This window comes from Quercus lobata, chromosome 6, assembly GCF_001633185.2.
Source record: "Quercus lobata isolate SW786 chromosome 6, ValleyOak3.0 Primary Assembly, whole genome shotgun sequence".
Lineage (NCBI taxonomy): Eukaryota > Viridiplantae > Streptophyta > Magnoliopsida > Fagales > Fagaceae > Quercus > Quercus lobata.
Window position 1 is genome coordinate 38,388,725 of NC_044909.1, and position 16,234 is coordinate 38,404,958.

A 16,234-nucleotide genomic window follows, 5' to 3' on the forward strand; every position below is an offset into this window, starting at 1 on the left:
TATTAGTGATTTTTTTCTTAAGATTTATTAAAGTACAAAGTTTTAAGCGCATACAGCTTAAGGCTACAACTTTACTCAATATTTTTTTATTGGATGTAAATTTTGACAAATTCATCATTAGATTATATTTTTTTCTTATATCCTCCATACTTGCAAAATTCCTAGAAATTCAAAAATCAATAGCTATGTTACCAATCAATTGTTTAAATTGCAAGTTTTTATAGTCTAAAATTATTTATAAAAAATAACATCCAATTGGCACAAAATTTGACATGTATATTAAGAACGTAAAAAAACATGCAATTGAAAGCTACAACTAAGTTTGCAACCAAATTTTTCCCTTAAAAGACTTTTTTTTGGGGGGGGGGGGGGGGGGTGTGGTGGGGGTGGTGTGTGGTGTGTCAGTGAGGAGTGGTGTTAACATATATGGATCAAATTTTTCGGTTCAACATTCATCTCTATGATATTTTTGGATCCAATTTTAAACTTTCAGAGGTATAATAGATGATTAAAAAATAAAAAATTTAAATTGGGGGAGGGGTCATGGCCTCCTTGCTCGTTAAAGAACCTTGGTAATATTATAAGAGCCCTCCTTATGCGAAAATTATCTCCTACCTTTGTTGCATGCAGCATGACTCTTACAGTACGTGTGGACTCCACACACCTATAGGACTCACATGCTATGTGAGACCTACTACATATACGAGATACCCCCTTCTTATGTAAATCTTTAAATCTTTAACCTTCTAGTGGATGCAAGATCATAAAGTGCAATAATTATCTCATCCATCCAGAATATATATCATCAATCTCAAAACCTCTTTAGAATTGCAACAAGATCATTTATGTTATGGCTCTCAACAGAAACAATATACTTGAGAATAAGCTCGAATAGCTTACAGCGTTGATCCAAAACGACCGAGCAGTGACCACTGACCATTGACAGGAACAAAAGACTTTCTGAACCACCTTGCAGATATAGTTTTGGTTGTTCTGGAGACATTGCCATAAGAAATGGCAACATAATCTTCAGGGCCTGACTCTAGAATAACATAGATTTATATATATTTTTTCATTTGTATAATACAATAGCTAAAAAAGAAGAAGAAGAAGATGACCGTGGAACCTTGAAACATAAAGAATCATTGGCTCCACGTGCATTTAGAGAAAAGAGGGGTTAAAGATTCAGAGATCACCACGCTCTCTTCCTCTGAGAGCATGTTCAATGTTTGATTGTTCATTTGAGGTAAAATCTATATTTTCATTTTTCATGTAACACTCCACAAGTAATCTAGAAGAAAATGTCTAGAAGAGAAATATATAGGCTAATGTTTTAAAACTTTATAATAGTAATTTTGTGCTTCATACTTTGTCAGAGATATTTTTCATTCTTTATCATTTCATTTAACTACAAATTCATGTGATGGTAATTATAAACTCCATAAAAAAGGTAGAACCCTTTCTATGTCAGAAAGCGCAAGTTATATCTCAACAAACAAAATATCACCTTATATGAAATTAAAAGAACCGTATAATTATGAACATTTAAATTTTTAATATGTATCTCAAAAAAAAAAAAAATTAATATGGATATTTAAGCATCCTTTCCAACTTATATTGCTACTCATCTAGAATAGCTGAAAACACAACCAAATGATAAACACAATAGCTAGTACTGCAAAATTCATATGACTCTTTTTTCTAAAGCTGACCATACTCACCCCAACAACTAAAAAACTTGCCTTGAAAGACATTCTAGTGAAAGTTTTTAAGTATTATATATTTTTTGTTGAAATTTGTTTGACAAAGTCGAAACACTTCCCTAGTGTGAAATGAATGAAATTCAAGTATCTTGAAGTTGAGAAATGAATGTTATCCAAGGAAAAAGGAATTTGGGACAAAAACTTGGAGAGATCATTTTGACCTGTTCTACGTCTCAAAATTAGTTAAACATATTGGGAAGTGGTCTCACTGCCATAAATGCATCCACCATCTGTAAGAAGAAGAAAAAAAAAAGAAGACTATCAATATCATTCATTCACAATTTTGTACAGTATCAAACAGTACCAACATACAACAGAACAAGGGAAAAGGACAAAGACATAACAACGGTTTCTGATAATTACAAATAAATTCATAGTCGTCTTATGTAAAATTTAGAGCTGCATAAACTGATCTAGGTGTTAAACGGCACCAGGTAAATTAGCTTTATTATAAAACAATTTATCCTAGAAAAATGACAAAACAGATATACACTTTTTATAAATTTTTAGTGAAACTTCAAACAGAAAAGAAAATGAACAAAACTTGCAGATAACTCAATTATCACCAGAAGAAAAGATGGAAAAAAATCTGTATAAAACAACTATGAACTATCGTATTTTGGGCAGTCAAAAATAATTGTATGACTTATGAATAATAAAAATAGTTGTTCCAAACTACATTTGATACTCTTTAGTAGGAGTGTATACCGAAGGTGCTTCGTTAACTTAAAGTAAAACCTTTTAGCTAGGAATTTTAAAGACAACAATGACATCTAGCTATAATATACAAATAAGCAGTAAGTTTATCAGAAAGAAGTCAGGAGTTTAAAACTTCCTGAGCATTAATTATACCAGGTCTGAGGAAGATCATCTAGGGTACAGATTAGAAGGTTTAAGTCCTTTAATTGTTTGCTTATGAAGGAAAGTTTCATATTTCATATCCAATAAATGGATCTGAATACCATAAAAGACATCTTACAGTTTCTCTTAGCCCATTTTGAAATTTAAATGTACTTTTCAACCATACACATTTCTAAGATACATTTTTGACAAGCAAAAACAAGATTGAGATAATAGGAATGTAAACATTTCTAATATACATGTGCAGCTAATAAATCAATCGTTATGCATGCTGTTTCACCAGCCACTTTCCAGACTTCAATCTTTTCTCAAGTCCAAGCACATTATCATATTATTGTTTTCAGGTCACTAATTAGGAACTTAATTGATAAATCTATTGTTAAGGAAAATTAGGGCTAAGGATGGCAGCAAATTGAGAAGGTGATATTGGGTATTGCAAACCCAGGCATCACAGCTAAGGCTCTTAACATCAAACCCAAGAGATGTATGCAATCTTTTTCCTTTTTCCCCCCAGAAAGATTATGTGACTTACACAGACCATTACCAACCAAACTAGGACTAGTTGGATGAATGAAGTGATCAAACTACAGCTGCTCAACTTTTCACTAACCAATCAATATTTTCATATCAAAATATTGTTCTTTGGTGCCAGTGGAGCAAAAGAAGTGCAGGACATACTAGTCGTATCTACCCTAGAAATAAATGAATAAATCCATTGAATGAGAATAATATACGCACCACAGTTGTAGCAGGTTGTAGATCATTTGACAAATTCACACCATCTGTTTCAGGTGGATTTTGTCCCACAGACACACAAGCAATCAAACCCATAGGATTCATTTTATAGATATCCAGATAATAAAGGGATGGCAACAGGGCAGGATCCAATCAGGGGTGCCCCATTCCCACCCCGTTCCCTCTTCGGGACAAGAGCAGGGCAGGTCAAGGTCAGAGCGGGTTGGAGGGACTCTTCCATCGTTAATGAGATGGCCTCAATATTAATGAGATAGAGATGAAAGACAAAGAGGAGGGACAGTCTTGAGAGGATGAAGAGAGAGTAAACAAGTGTTTTGGGGAATGAAAATAGAAAATGTACAAAAAATAAATTATTAAATAGGATATATTAAAAATATAAAATTTTATATATATAATTATATATTAAATAAAACCATATACATACACATTTGGGGCAAGGCAGGGTGAGCAAAACCGGTCCCCTCCCCCCATCACCTCTACAGGGCAGGGAACTGTTTTTTGCCATCCTTGGTTGATAATAGCGAGATCTGTGAAAATTATAACCTAGAAACTACCAATTTTTGGATTTTTCTGATCATAGCATGATGGAATTGTAAACACAAAAGACCAAGAAAAAATGACCCAACTTGAGAGATAATGCTTAGAGAGAGAGAGAGAGAGAGAGAGAAATAATAGGGCAACTATGCAGCTACTTGACCAAGACTGAGAAACCAAAATAACCCAAATAAAAAGAAATGTAAAAATACCCTAACATCCGCAAACTGCAGAAATTTGTCCAGTTGTCCTTGTTACATACTATGTGTCCTAATTGATGTAAAATGTTATAGGGAATTTCCAAGTTTCCCAACTTTGAGATGAGAGAACCTTTCTATAAACATCATTCATTTCATTTTGCTGTTTTGATGGCCTTTTAAATTCAGCATCAGTCATTGTAAATTTACTGATAAAATTAAGAAATTGAGCAACATAAGATTTGTGGTGGTTTGCAAAATTATAGATCATAAGATTTGTGATGGTTTGCAAACTTATAGATCCAGTCATCCACCGTATTGCCTGACAATCTAATTACAAATATCCTGCAACTAACAATGTCTATATCAAACTAAATAACATAAAGCATCAATTTAGCAAACAATGGAGAAAGCTTACTTCATCAGTCACAGCAGCTCGAGCCCTACGATGTCTTTCTACCAATTTAGTTAAAACTTCAATAAGACGCTGCTTTACCTCACCTGTAAGCATCCGTCCAGCACCATACTCCTGTAAAAGGACAACACAATTATTCTTCAAAAATAACCTAAGCACAGAATTAATTTATGTTACTTAGAAATAATTAGAAAGATGAAGATACTTGTATAAAACAACCAAAAAAATTCACCAGAGTAATAGTTAATCAACTAGAAAGAGAAACCTGACCTTTTTTGTGTGTTCAAGCTCAGCGTCATCCTCCAGGAAAAAACTTAGGTATTTAATTGGTATATCAACCTGGATAATGACCAAAAAAAAATTCCTCATCTATATACTAAAAGGTGTACACCAACAATAACAACAAGCCTTCATCCCAAATTTTGGGGTCGGCTACACTAAAAGCTGTACATTCACAAAGAATTCCTAACATAAGAAATCAAATTCAGCATTGTCCACTACAATATCATGCAAGTGCACTGAAAGATTAGCAGAATTGCCATATACTTTTCCCAGATAAATAAATAAAAACACCACCTAAATTTTTAATAATTTGGGAGGAAATGGGTAAGAACGGAACACTTTTTTTTTTCTTTGATCAGTTAAGAACGGAAAACTTATAGCAAGTAATCCATAAACTATTAGGGAGAAATACTTCAGAAACTATATGTGAAGCATAAGGGTTTGCTTGACCTTAAAAGCAATCTACTTCACATATGTTAGCAAAAGGGATGAACAGGAAACATAGTACCTCAAGATTAGCTCCAAGTTGGCGGTGTTTCTCTATTGAATCTTGGCCACCAGAGAATGCATATTTGTTTATCTATAGATAAAAACACATGTAATGTAAATAGTTAATATACTAAGAAGGGTTGCCAAAACCATTCATCAAATCATACAAATATAGCAGAAAAAAGGGATTTTAGCTCATCAAAGAGAGATCAAAGTCAATAAATATCCAATTGATAAATTACCGATTGTCCCAAAATCATAAACTATTCAGGAAGTGGTGAATTTAACCATTTATTCCTCTTTCTCCATATACTCCACAAGGACAAAAGTCCAGACAATGAGACAAACAAAAGATTATGTGGAAGCGGAACAAGAGAAAAGAGGCTGGAGCAGAGCTCAACAATTCCCATTATATTCAGATAAATAATTGGGACAGGAAACCTGATAAATGCCCACTGCACATACATTCAATTCTAAGATATTAATGCCAAAAGTACTATGTTTCTCACACACCCCTTAATACAGGAGTCAATTAAAGATATGCGTCTTATCCAGTGCATAAAAGTTAATTTGGGCAGGTATTGTCCTTATATATGTTAACAATTGTAGGAGTATTCAGTGTCAATCAACAATTTGTCCAAAACACCATGTGTCAACATGAGTATAAAGTCATGATGCCCACTGACAGGGATATTACACATATATAAATTCGCTTGAACATTCATTGTCCATCATGGTGTGTCCATAAATGGATGTGATTGTCATTTTTAAACCAGCCAACTGGAATTTTCAGAGGCTAACCTTATTTTTTATGTCCTTCTCAGAATCAGTGACATATATGGCAGAATTTGGATCACTAGCAGACATTTTTCCTGTCTCCCCCTGCATGTAACCAGTTTCCACTAACAATCAGTTATGATTTCTTTGTGAGAAATCAATCATAAGCAGTATGAAGCAGATAGAAGCAGAGACCTTAATCAGGATGAAACAGAAACCATACTTAGGTGTAAGAAAGGAAATTCCAGTAATAATTCTATTGCTAGACATCATTGTCTTCTGATCTTCAAGTATTGCATGGTTAAGATATTTGAAAATATAATTTAATAAAAAATATTGAATAGATTAATAGTCTCAAACACTCATTACTAGAAAAGGCAATCAAGAAAACCCTTCTTAGAAATCATTGTCACTCCTTTATTCTTTAGTGCACAATTGGTTCTATGCGAAATCATATAAATACCTGCAGGGCAGGGAAGAATAATGACTCAATCAATGCAGGCTTGTGATATCCGATTCGAGGAGCAACGTCTCGTGTCATTCTAAAATAAGGATCCTGAACAACACAACAAAGAAAGCATACTATAAAAACAAATAACAGATGCACACACTGTAAACGTGCATAGAATTATCGTAAAACCATAAAAATATCCAACCTCACCACAAAATACAAAGAACAAAACAATCATAATCATATGACATGAATGAGAAAATTAAATTGAGCAGAACAAAAAGATTCCCTGTATTAACCTTCTTAATGATCACATGCATAGATCAGATAAAGTATATCATCAAGCTTCCAATAAATTCTAATATTTTATTCAAATTAAAAACTTACAAGCATTTCTAAAAGAGCTGTCCTTATTTATTTTCTATTGCCGAAGATAAAGATACTTTGTACATTCTTGTTTATATTTTTAAAAGGATGGAAAGGCCTGTTCTTAGAATCTCAGGTTTATCCATACATTTCATTACTGGAAATTATAGGCAGTAGATTCTCTTTCTGATTTGCAATATTCTAATCCACAAACAGAGATTACAATGGAAACTGAAACACGGTGGTCAATTTAACATTTGTTCTTATCATGACACATTAGGAAGTCATAATTGACACGATGGTCAATTGCATTTGGGACTGTTTCTTATACTTCTCTTGTAAACTTCATTGAATACATTTGATTGTAATTCTTTAGAGGGTTCTTTTGCATACTTCCTGTATTCTTAGTTCTCTTCTTTTATTATTATTATTTTTTAAAACAGAAAAGCTATATTACAAACTTGTTCACAACAAAATATACTTTTTAACATTTCAAAATGGAAACCAAATTATCAAAGTCTAATAATAATTTGCTATGACCACTAGTAAAACATTTCTATTCCTTGTTTGTAGCTCCTTAGATTTTCAGCCCTCCAACAATTCCACTAATACAAAGGAAAATAACGAAGTGCATATTACCAACTGAAAATATTCAGCTACTCTAATTAGATTTATGGCTCTAAATAACTTACATATGAAGCACACAATATTTTCATAAGCTTAAATAAATTAAATGCAAATTTAGAATGAAAAAGAAAACAATAAACTAGATAGGAGTTGACCTGGTCAATTGCACAAGGAATTAAGCAACGGAGATTGTCCTTGCCAGAAAATAGGTGCGGAAATGAACTAGGAAATGAGGGAGCTGCCTGCAATAACACACAGTGAAGCATGTTGTATCACTTTCAAGGATATTCCAATGGTCTCTTAACCAACCATCATAGTGTCAAACAGGGATCTAACAACCACGGATGAAAACTGTTGCAAATTTTGCTAAATCTATAATTATATAGTATAATGTATATTTGCCAATGTGGATAAGGCAACGCATAAATTCCCATAATATATTCTCAGTGTTAACCACACAGGCAATTTATGCTGAATGGACAGCTATTCAACTACGAACTATAGTGATCAGATTTCAAAGGCTAAATATAACCTGTAAAAGGTAATCTTGTCATCAAATACATATACATACATACATACATATATATATATATATGTAGAGAGAGAGAGAGAGAGAGGTGTTCAGTTTAGAACAAATATTTAAATCATGAACTGTTTTTGAAATGCACAAAAAAGTAATGACATAAAATATAATAGTCGACACCATGCACATACCATTCACATGGTTTATGTCAACTAAGCAGCAAAGGTCTATACCTGTACAGGTGGAAAACTATATTTTCCAATATGATCTTCACCAATAAAACCAAAAATGCCCACAACTTGATTACATGTCACACGCTTTGAAATTTCCACCATATTCCTATAGAATGCACTGCACCCAAAAAAAAAAAAAAAATCATAACAATCAGTGTGAGGATTCTAACTGTGCATGTAATACGCATGAAAAATATATTTTTTTCTCACTAGCATTGAAATGCTTGTCTAAGATTTGAGGTGCATAGCATAACCAACGCAGAACTGATATAAATCAATTTTTTTTAAATATCACTTAGAAAATATCACCAACAATAATAAAACTAATTCCCCTAAACTTTACTGATATTTTTGAAAGGTTTTCAAAGCATACTTTTGATATTAGTGGAGCACTTTAACTGGAGAAACCTGTGTATGCAGATCGGCAACAAAATGAGTTCATTGTGTTATGAGCTCCATCATGTTTAATCTAATGCTAAAAACTAGTTTTTTTTTTTTTTTCATCTTCATGTCAAAATTTATGTATTACTCACCCTCCAACATAATCAAAATCAGAAAAGATGAAGGTTCTCCTAATGTCAAAACCACAAGCAATGATGTCCTTAGCATTCTCCCTCGCTAGTCTCCTGCACTCCTCCACCGTCAGATTTTTCCACAGGAACTTCTCGTCATCAGTTAATTGTATAACAAGTGGAACCTTAAAGACCTCTTGCAAATATCTGCAGCCAAAATCACACACACAGAAAATTTTCTCAATAAGCCTAACAACAATTACAATTTGTTCTAAGAGATATAACAAACCCATACATTTGCATCTCTGTACAGGCGTAAACTAGTAAAAATTAAGCAGTAAATTATTATTTTTCTTTTACCTTCAACTATTAATAACCAAACTGTAAAAGAAGCAGTAAAAATTATTTGTTTGATGCCATAAAAATAACAAAAGGTCTTCTTTTTTTTTTATCTTATATTTTTCATGCACTTTCTCAGCAACAACAACAACAACAAAGCATTCGTTCCAAATTTTTTGGAGTTGGCTATGAATCCTCAACAGATTAGTTAGGTCGAACACATATATTCTTTTCATCTATCTGCAGTCATACTCTTTATTACTTCCTTAATTGACGTGTTCACATAAGCTCGGTATATATTCCATTTAGTGGTAGTTAAGTTAAAAATAAATAAATTACTTTCCAAAAACATAGGAAGCAAAACAACAATAACTAATGCAGTATAACATTTAGTTTTTTTTTTTTTTTTTTGGTTTTAATAGCATTTACAAAGTTTCTCGGGAAACAAACAAACAGAGTGGACATACTTACTGAGTGAACATAAAGGGAATCAAATGCCCTAAGTGCAAAGCTTCAGAGGAAGGTCCTCTTCCCGTGTATAGATAAAACTTCTCTCCCCTCTCGAATGCATCCAGTATATCATTGAAATCTCTGAAATTTAGTGAAAAAAAATCCAACCATCAAATTCCAAATTTACCCTCAACACATATATTAGAGTGAGATAGAATTGGGAGGTAGGGGTAGGGGTACCGGTGGGCAAAGAAGACGCCGCGGCGGAGGAAGATGTGGGCGCGGCGGGAGGTGAGACGCTCGACGCGATCGATGAGGGAAGGGTCTAGCCTTTGACAGCCAAACTTGTCGATGAGCTTGTCGTAGTCGATCTTGCCTCCTTCTTTGGCCGAAACTTCCCATGGATTCACTACCTGTTCTTCTTGATCTTTATCTTGCTGCGTTTCATTTTCATTTTCTAATGCTCCTATCTCCGCCGCTTTTCTATCCATTTCTTTCTTTCTATTACTCTGATTTGAAAAACCAAACCGTTACAGAAAATCGGTTACTCGGAGTCGAAGGCATTGTCACTTTTCAGGATGGGTTGCCGCTTTTTTTTTTTTTTTTTCCCCGGGTTGGAGTCTTGGCTATAGCCTATGGTCTATGAGTTTTAGGCTAGCCCAATTGGGGTTGGTCTTGGGCTTGAGCCTAGAAAGACCCAACCCAAGGGGGCATCAATAAACTTTTATGGGGGTGTTGTTAGTTGTGCACCAGTACATACTACATACGCAATTAGGCATACATTAATGGACTGTTTGGATGGAGAGGGAAAAGAGGGAGAGTGGAGAGAAGTAGAATAGAGTTTGATAAAAATAATTTAATTTTATGCTAAATCTACTCTACTCTAGTCCCCCTCCCTCCCCAGTCCCTCTCAATCTAAACAGATCATAATTGTTTTTCTAACTATCTAATAAATATGATATATAAAAATGGAGGCCTTAACCATTAATTATGCTCACTTATCCAAAAAATAAACATTAATTTTGCTTGCATCCTATTGGGCACCACAGATCCATTTCCTCTAATTAAATCATTTGCAAAATGTGCTAAGGTGGAAGGTTAAATGAATAGTACTTATTTTCTTTTCAAAGAAGAGTGATCCATAACACTAATTAAAATATAAGGTGGAATGTTAAATGAAAAAATGTGTCACATGATAAAATCTCTTACTTTCACGCTTTAGATTTTTTCTTTGTCTATATATATATATATATATATATATATAATTGAAAATGTTGTTTTCTTAGTTTATTAGGGGTGAAAATGGTAGATTCAAATTTTTATTTCCTAGGGTCATATACGAGACATGTGTTTGTGGTTGTAATCGAGCTAAGCTAAGATAAGTAGTAAATGATTGAGTAAAAATCAACAATTAAAATAAAATGTTTATACTCAATATGAGCTTTAGTCAAACCTATAAACAATATTTGAACTTGAACTTGTCAAAAATCCCAAAAGGTCAAAAACTTTAACCATATTTGCCACCTAAAGGTGGGTAAGAAGAAGAGCTGCAAGGAGTAAAGTTTTATCTTCTTCTCCCTAATCCATTACATATTTTCTCAACATCAGTTGATGTAACTTGAAAATGTCTAATAACTATAAAATAGGTAGAAGCTTCAAGAAATTTAACCCAAAAATATAAATTTAAAGAAAGATAAGTTTATTTTGCTGGCTGTGGCCTGTAAGTGAAGATCGTGGCTTTATGAATGGCTTGAAGCGAATTAGGTGAGATTACATAGGGGGTAGATTGAGTGAAATCAATTTTCTTAGCCTGAGAGAGAGAGAGAGAGAGAGAGAGATTATCCTTAATTATGATAGAAAAATTGAAAGAAGATTGAAGATGAGGCTTAGGAAGCTTACAACTCTAGGCGGTAAAGTGTAAACACTAGACATAGACACTTGAGGGTGACTACCTGATTGGGTAGAGGGAGGAACGAACAAAACATCATCGGAGGGGGGGGTGTTATTTTTATGGCATGATAAATGAGATTCAGTGGTCTAAATGGGGCATATGGAGGAACAAACAAAACATCATTGGAGGGGGGGGGGGGAGGGTGGGGTTATTTTTACGGCATGATAAATGAGATTCAATGGTCCAAATGGGGCACATGGGGGAATAACAAAACATCATTGGAGGGGGGGGGGGGGGTTATTTTTATGGCATGATAAATGAGATTCAGTGGTCCAAATGGGGCACATGTATGATAAATTATGGTTTTATTATTCAAGCTCATATCAAACCTAAACCCAACTTCTACTTCTTCTTCTTTTTTTTTTTTTTGTAGCAAGTTGTAATGTTCACAACTTTGTTCAAGCTTGACTTGTTTATATGAACAAAAAAACATAAATGAGTATTTAATAGACGCATTTTAGGAAAACTTGATCTAGTAATATTATCTATCTATCTATAATCTATAATCAATCAATCAATATATATATATATATATATATAAGCAGAGACCTCATGTGAGAAAGTATAAGGTCCTACCAAATGACGCTCTGATTTTGCATTTAGCCTTTTGTTTTTAACTCTTTCATTAAGTTTTTTTTATTGTTACCCAAAAGTTCATATTAACTTATTTTACTATTATCTTATTAATATCTCATTAATTGCCTAACCTTACCCCACACCTTTCTCTATTTTTCATGTCTTTTGACATATCCACCGTTTTAGTATTTTTAAAAAAGCAAAAATAATAATAATAATAATTAAGGATTAATAGTAGTAACTAACCATATAAAACCCTGAAGAGAGATAGAAAGACACAAAAATGTTATAGATTGTTAAATAAAATGTATTGCTTCACTATATATTACCAAAATAAAAGACCTAAGACTGACAAAATTTTAGAAAGAGAGAGAAAAAGGAATCTGAGGGGTTACCACCTTCGTTATACTGGCCTCCCACCACCATCAAGACGCCAAAACCCCTATGGGTAATTTTTTTTTTTCTTTTAAAAATTAGGGGCTTAAGTATGATTTAGGTTTAGGTAATTTGGTTGGATAATTTTTGTTTTGGGTATATAAGTGGAGAGAATATTTGGTGCGCAATGTAAAGTAATATTCTACCATGGTTTAATTTTAAATCATCTATAAGACATGTGAATACACACTTGCCCACATCATATCTTAATGTCGCACTATCGAAGAATAAAAGACCATGAGAGAGTTGGACATACTTTCATTTCATGATATGAAATATGTGAACACAACACAAATTAGTTGATTTTTATGGTCCCGTTACTTTTTGCATTTATCTTTGGTTTCATGATTTTTTTTTTTTTTTTTTAAATTACCTTAAGAAGACTACAAATATACAATGAAGCTACTAAACTAATTTTTAATATTTCAAAATGCATATGTTTCTTTACTCTAATTTAGTTTACTTTTTCTTTATAATATATGTATAACATTATCCAAAACCGTCTTACATAAAATATCACAAAATTATCCGTGCATCACACGGACAACTTACTAGTATAATATAATAGATCCCAACACTAGTGGATGCACAGTACAATGCCATGTGTTTCTTTTTAAAGCATACTATAAGGACTGGATTTGGATTGGACCTAATATAGGATTGGGTTTTAGCCCAATGAGTCCAAACAATGAATTTGTAGGTGAAAGAACTAGTTCTAGTGAGTAAGAAAGATAGTATCCATTGTATATTTAGGAGGATCAAACACAAGTAATATAATAAAATTTGTCCTCGGCACAGTTCGAGGAGCTCTGTTATAAGGTCAAGTTGATGATCAAGGTTACAAGAGTTTAAAGGATTATTACAAAGATTTCTTTTTCTCGATCTGCCTATTTTTTAGGCCACCTTTCTATGCTATATACTATAATTTTTGGTATCATTCCCACCATACACGTGTAGGTTAGGTTCTAGGAACTCCTTCTTGTCCCATCCAACACCTTCCAGAACCTTCAGCTAGCAGCTGTAAGGCTGCTTCACCACTGTTCAGGTATCACCTCCACATTAATGCGGCCAGAGAGTTAGCTGAGATGCATTTAATGTGGAGGTAGCAGGTTTTATAGATATTTGTTGCCTTCCTCTACTCCTCTCTTATCCAATGTCTGACTTCTAACCGTGATGCAACCTTGAAGGATGTTCAGGACGATAGGACATTCCTATTGACCTCGGATCCACATTTCCGATATGACTTTTCTTCTCGGACATATTTTGGACTATCATGTACAATCCTTATCTCTTCCTCTTCTACCATTCCCATAATAACATTATTTGACCATCCTCGGACAAGTAAATATCCTCGGACTGGGCCATAGGCCCAATATGTACAATTTTGACAGTACCTTCTGGCTAACTGGCCCCCACACATACCATAATGACATGTGGCAAATTGTTACATTTTTTTTTTTTGGAATAAAAGCAAATTCTTACTTTTATTAACATTATATGGAAAATCTATAATCTAATACTATATATAAAAGCATAAGCATTTTCCTGCAATTAAGGAGGTGCTGTCATGTAAGAAAATATAATATAAAAGTTAGATCCCAACACTGGTGGATGCATCATACAATGCCATGTGTTTCTTTGAAGCATACTATAATGACATGTGGCAAATTCTTACTTTTATTAACATTACATGGAAAAATAATGCCACATGTCAAAATATTATTTGTACATGTCAATATGGTGGTCATAATGTTGGACACGTGCCATATAATTAAAATTTCTAAATAAAGTAAATGCATTTTTTTAATATGATATTTATGTTCATGTTTTTATTCTTATTTATGATTTTTTTTTTTTTAATATAAGATAGAAATTTTACTCTAACCTAATCTATATGTATATGTATGTGAAACTCACTGCTGAATAATTGAACCCCGGGTACTCTCCTCACAGTAGGAGTTCTCTCTCTCGTCTGACGAGCTTTATCTCCCTTAGATTCATTCTGAGGGTTTGCTTTTTCTTCCTTTAGTTTTTGCTGAGGGTTTTTTAATTTCTAGAAGACTAGATGGCAGACGATGTGGTAAACGGTTTGGAGAACATGAAATTAACAACAGAAGAGGAAGAAGTAATTGAGATTTCAGATGAAGGAAGGAAGGACGAGATAGAAAGTTGCACCCAGAGCTTGATAGGAAAATTTTTAACGTGCAAATCATTTAACAAAAGGGCGGCTTTATCCACACTGAAGAAAGCTTGGGGGCTTGAGGAACGGGTTCAGTTTGTGGAGGTGGGTTCAAACCTTCTCCAATTCAAATTCCAAAAAGAGTTTGATATGGAGAGGATACTTCGAAGTGGGCCTTGGACATTTGATAACCAGGCACTAATGCTAGTCAGATGGAAGAAGGGGATGACGGCTAGGAATGTGAAATTTGATTCGGTCTCAATGTGGGTCCAGATTTGGGGTGTCCCATTTGACATGATATCTCCCACGGTGGCAACGGCGGTGGGGAGTAAAATCGGTGTTGTTGAAGATGTTGAGAAGAAACAGAAACATGAAGTCCAGAATTTGTTCATAAGAGTGAGAGTCTCTATTCCTATCTCTAAGCCGATTCGTAGGGGTGGATTCATTATGGGATCGGATGGAGTTCACTCTTGGGTAAACTTTAAGTATGAACGGCTTCCGTTGTTCTACCATTACTGTGGCTTATTAGGGCATGACATCAAGCATTGTGCTAATTACTACACAGTTTCGAAGAATGGAAGGGACGTTGAGTGCCCGTATGGCGACTGGCTGAAGGCCGTGGGGCTGCGTACAGGGTCACCAGTCAAAAGAAGCTTTTTTAGCTCTATTCCTAATACCAAAAACAGAGGTCCGGTGAATTCTCATGATAGCACTGACGATGAGGTGCAGCCTCCGGCGGCGCAGGGGATAGGTTCAACTAACCCTAAGGGTGTCGACGGTAACGTAAATGGAAAGCATGCCAGCACGGAAACTGCTCCGGATTTTCAGGGGATTAATGCCGAGCACGTAGGAAGAGTTACGATGGTAACAGATAAATGGGGCTTGAATTATGGTGAACTTATTTCGGGAACTTTAAATTCAAATGGGGAGCGTAAGGAAGTATCTACTCCTACTGGGCACGTGACAGATGATGTCCAGAATGGGCCTACAAAGCCCACGGCTAAATGGACCAGAGTCCCTCGCATGGATCTTGGGCTAGAAAGCGAAAATGCAGTAGAAGCTTTGCCAACTTTGGGGAAGAGAGGGTCGGCCCAGATAGTGGGAGAGGTAGAGACAGAGAAGATTGGAAAACAGGGGGTGAAACGTGGGAAAATCCAAGATGACAGTTCTTCAAGCTCAGCGACGGGGGTGCTCGATCACCCTTGACGGTCACAATAAAGCTGTTGAGTAGGAACTACCAAGGGCTTGGGAACCCTTGGACAGTTCGGAGCCTTCAAAATATCGTGAAGGATCAAGCTCCCAATATTTGTTTCCTTATGGAAACAAGGCTGACAAGAATGGTTACAAGAAACATTGTAAGGATTTGCCTTTTCCCAATGAATTCATAGTCAAGAATCCAGACTCAGGAGGCAATATAGCTTTGATATGGAAGCATGGAGTGGATGTGGATGTCATAAACTTTACACAGAACCATATTTTAGCAAGGGTGAGGGAGGACGACGGCTTTGAGTGGTACAT

General features: G+C 34.6%; 1 protein-coding gene across 4 annotated transcripts; it reads right to left on the minus strand.

Annotated features, from left to right (window-relative positions):
• Window positions 1–591: 591 nt before the first annotated feature.
• Window positions 592–10,122, minus strand: LOC115950677 (tryptophan--tRNA ligase, cytoplasmic-like). 4 transcript variants are annotated; one of them, XM_031067900.1, is made up of 12 exons: window positions 9,816–10,116; window positions 9,597–9,716; window positions 8,808–8,993; window positions 8,275–8,392; window positions 7,674–7,760; window positions 6,538–6,630; window positions 6,099–6,179; window positions 5,317–5,388; window positions 4,797–4,865; window positions 4,530–4,640; window positions 1,925–1,993; window positions 592–993 (listed from the first exon to the last, which is right to left on the minus strand). In XM_031067900.1, the coding sequence occupies exons 1-11, from the start codon at window positions 10,064–10,066 to the stop codon at window positions 1,943–1,945; spliced, it is 1,239 nt and encodes a 412-aa protein (XP_030923760.1). In that variant the 5' UTR covers window positions 10,067–10,116; the 3' UTR covers window positions 592–993; window positions 1,925–1,942. The 4 variants fall into 4 exon arrangements, with proteins under 4 accessions (XP_030923760.1, XP_030923759.1, XP_030923757.1 ...); XM_031067899.1 differs by having other exon boundaries at window positions 592–1,042; XM_031067897.1 differs by lacking the exon at window positions 592–993 and having other exon boundaries at window positions 1,754–1,993; window positions 9,816–10,122.
• Between the last annotated feature and the right edge of the window lie 6,112 nt (window positions 10,123–16,234).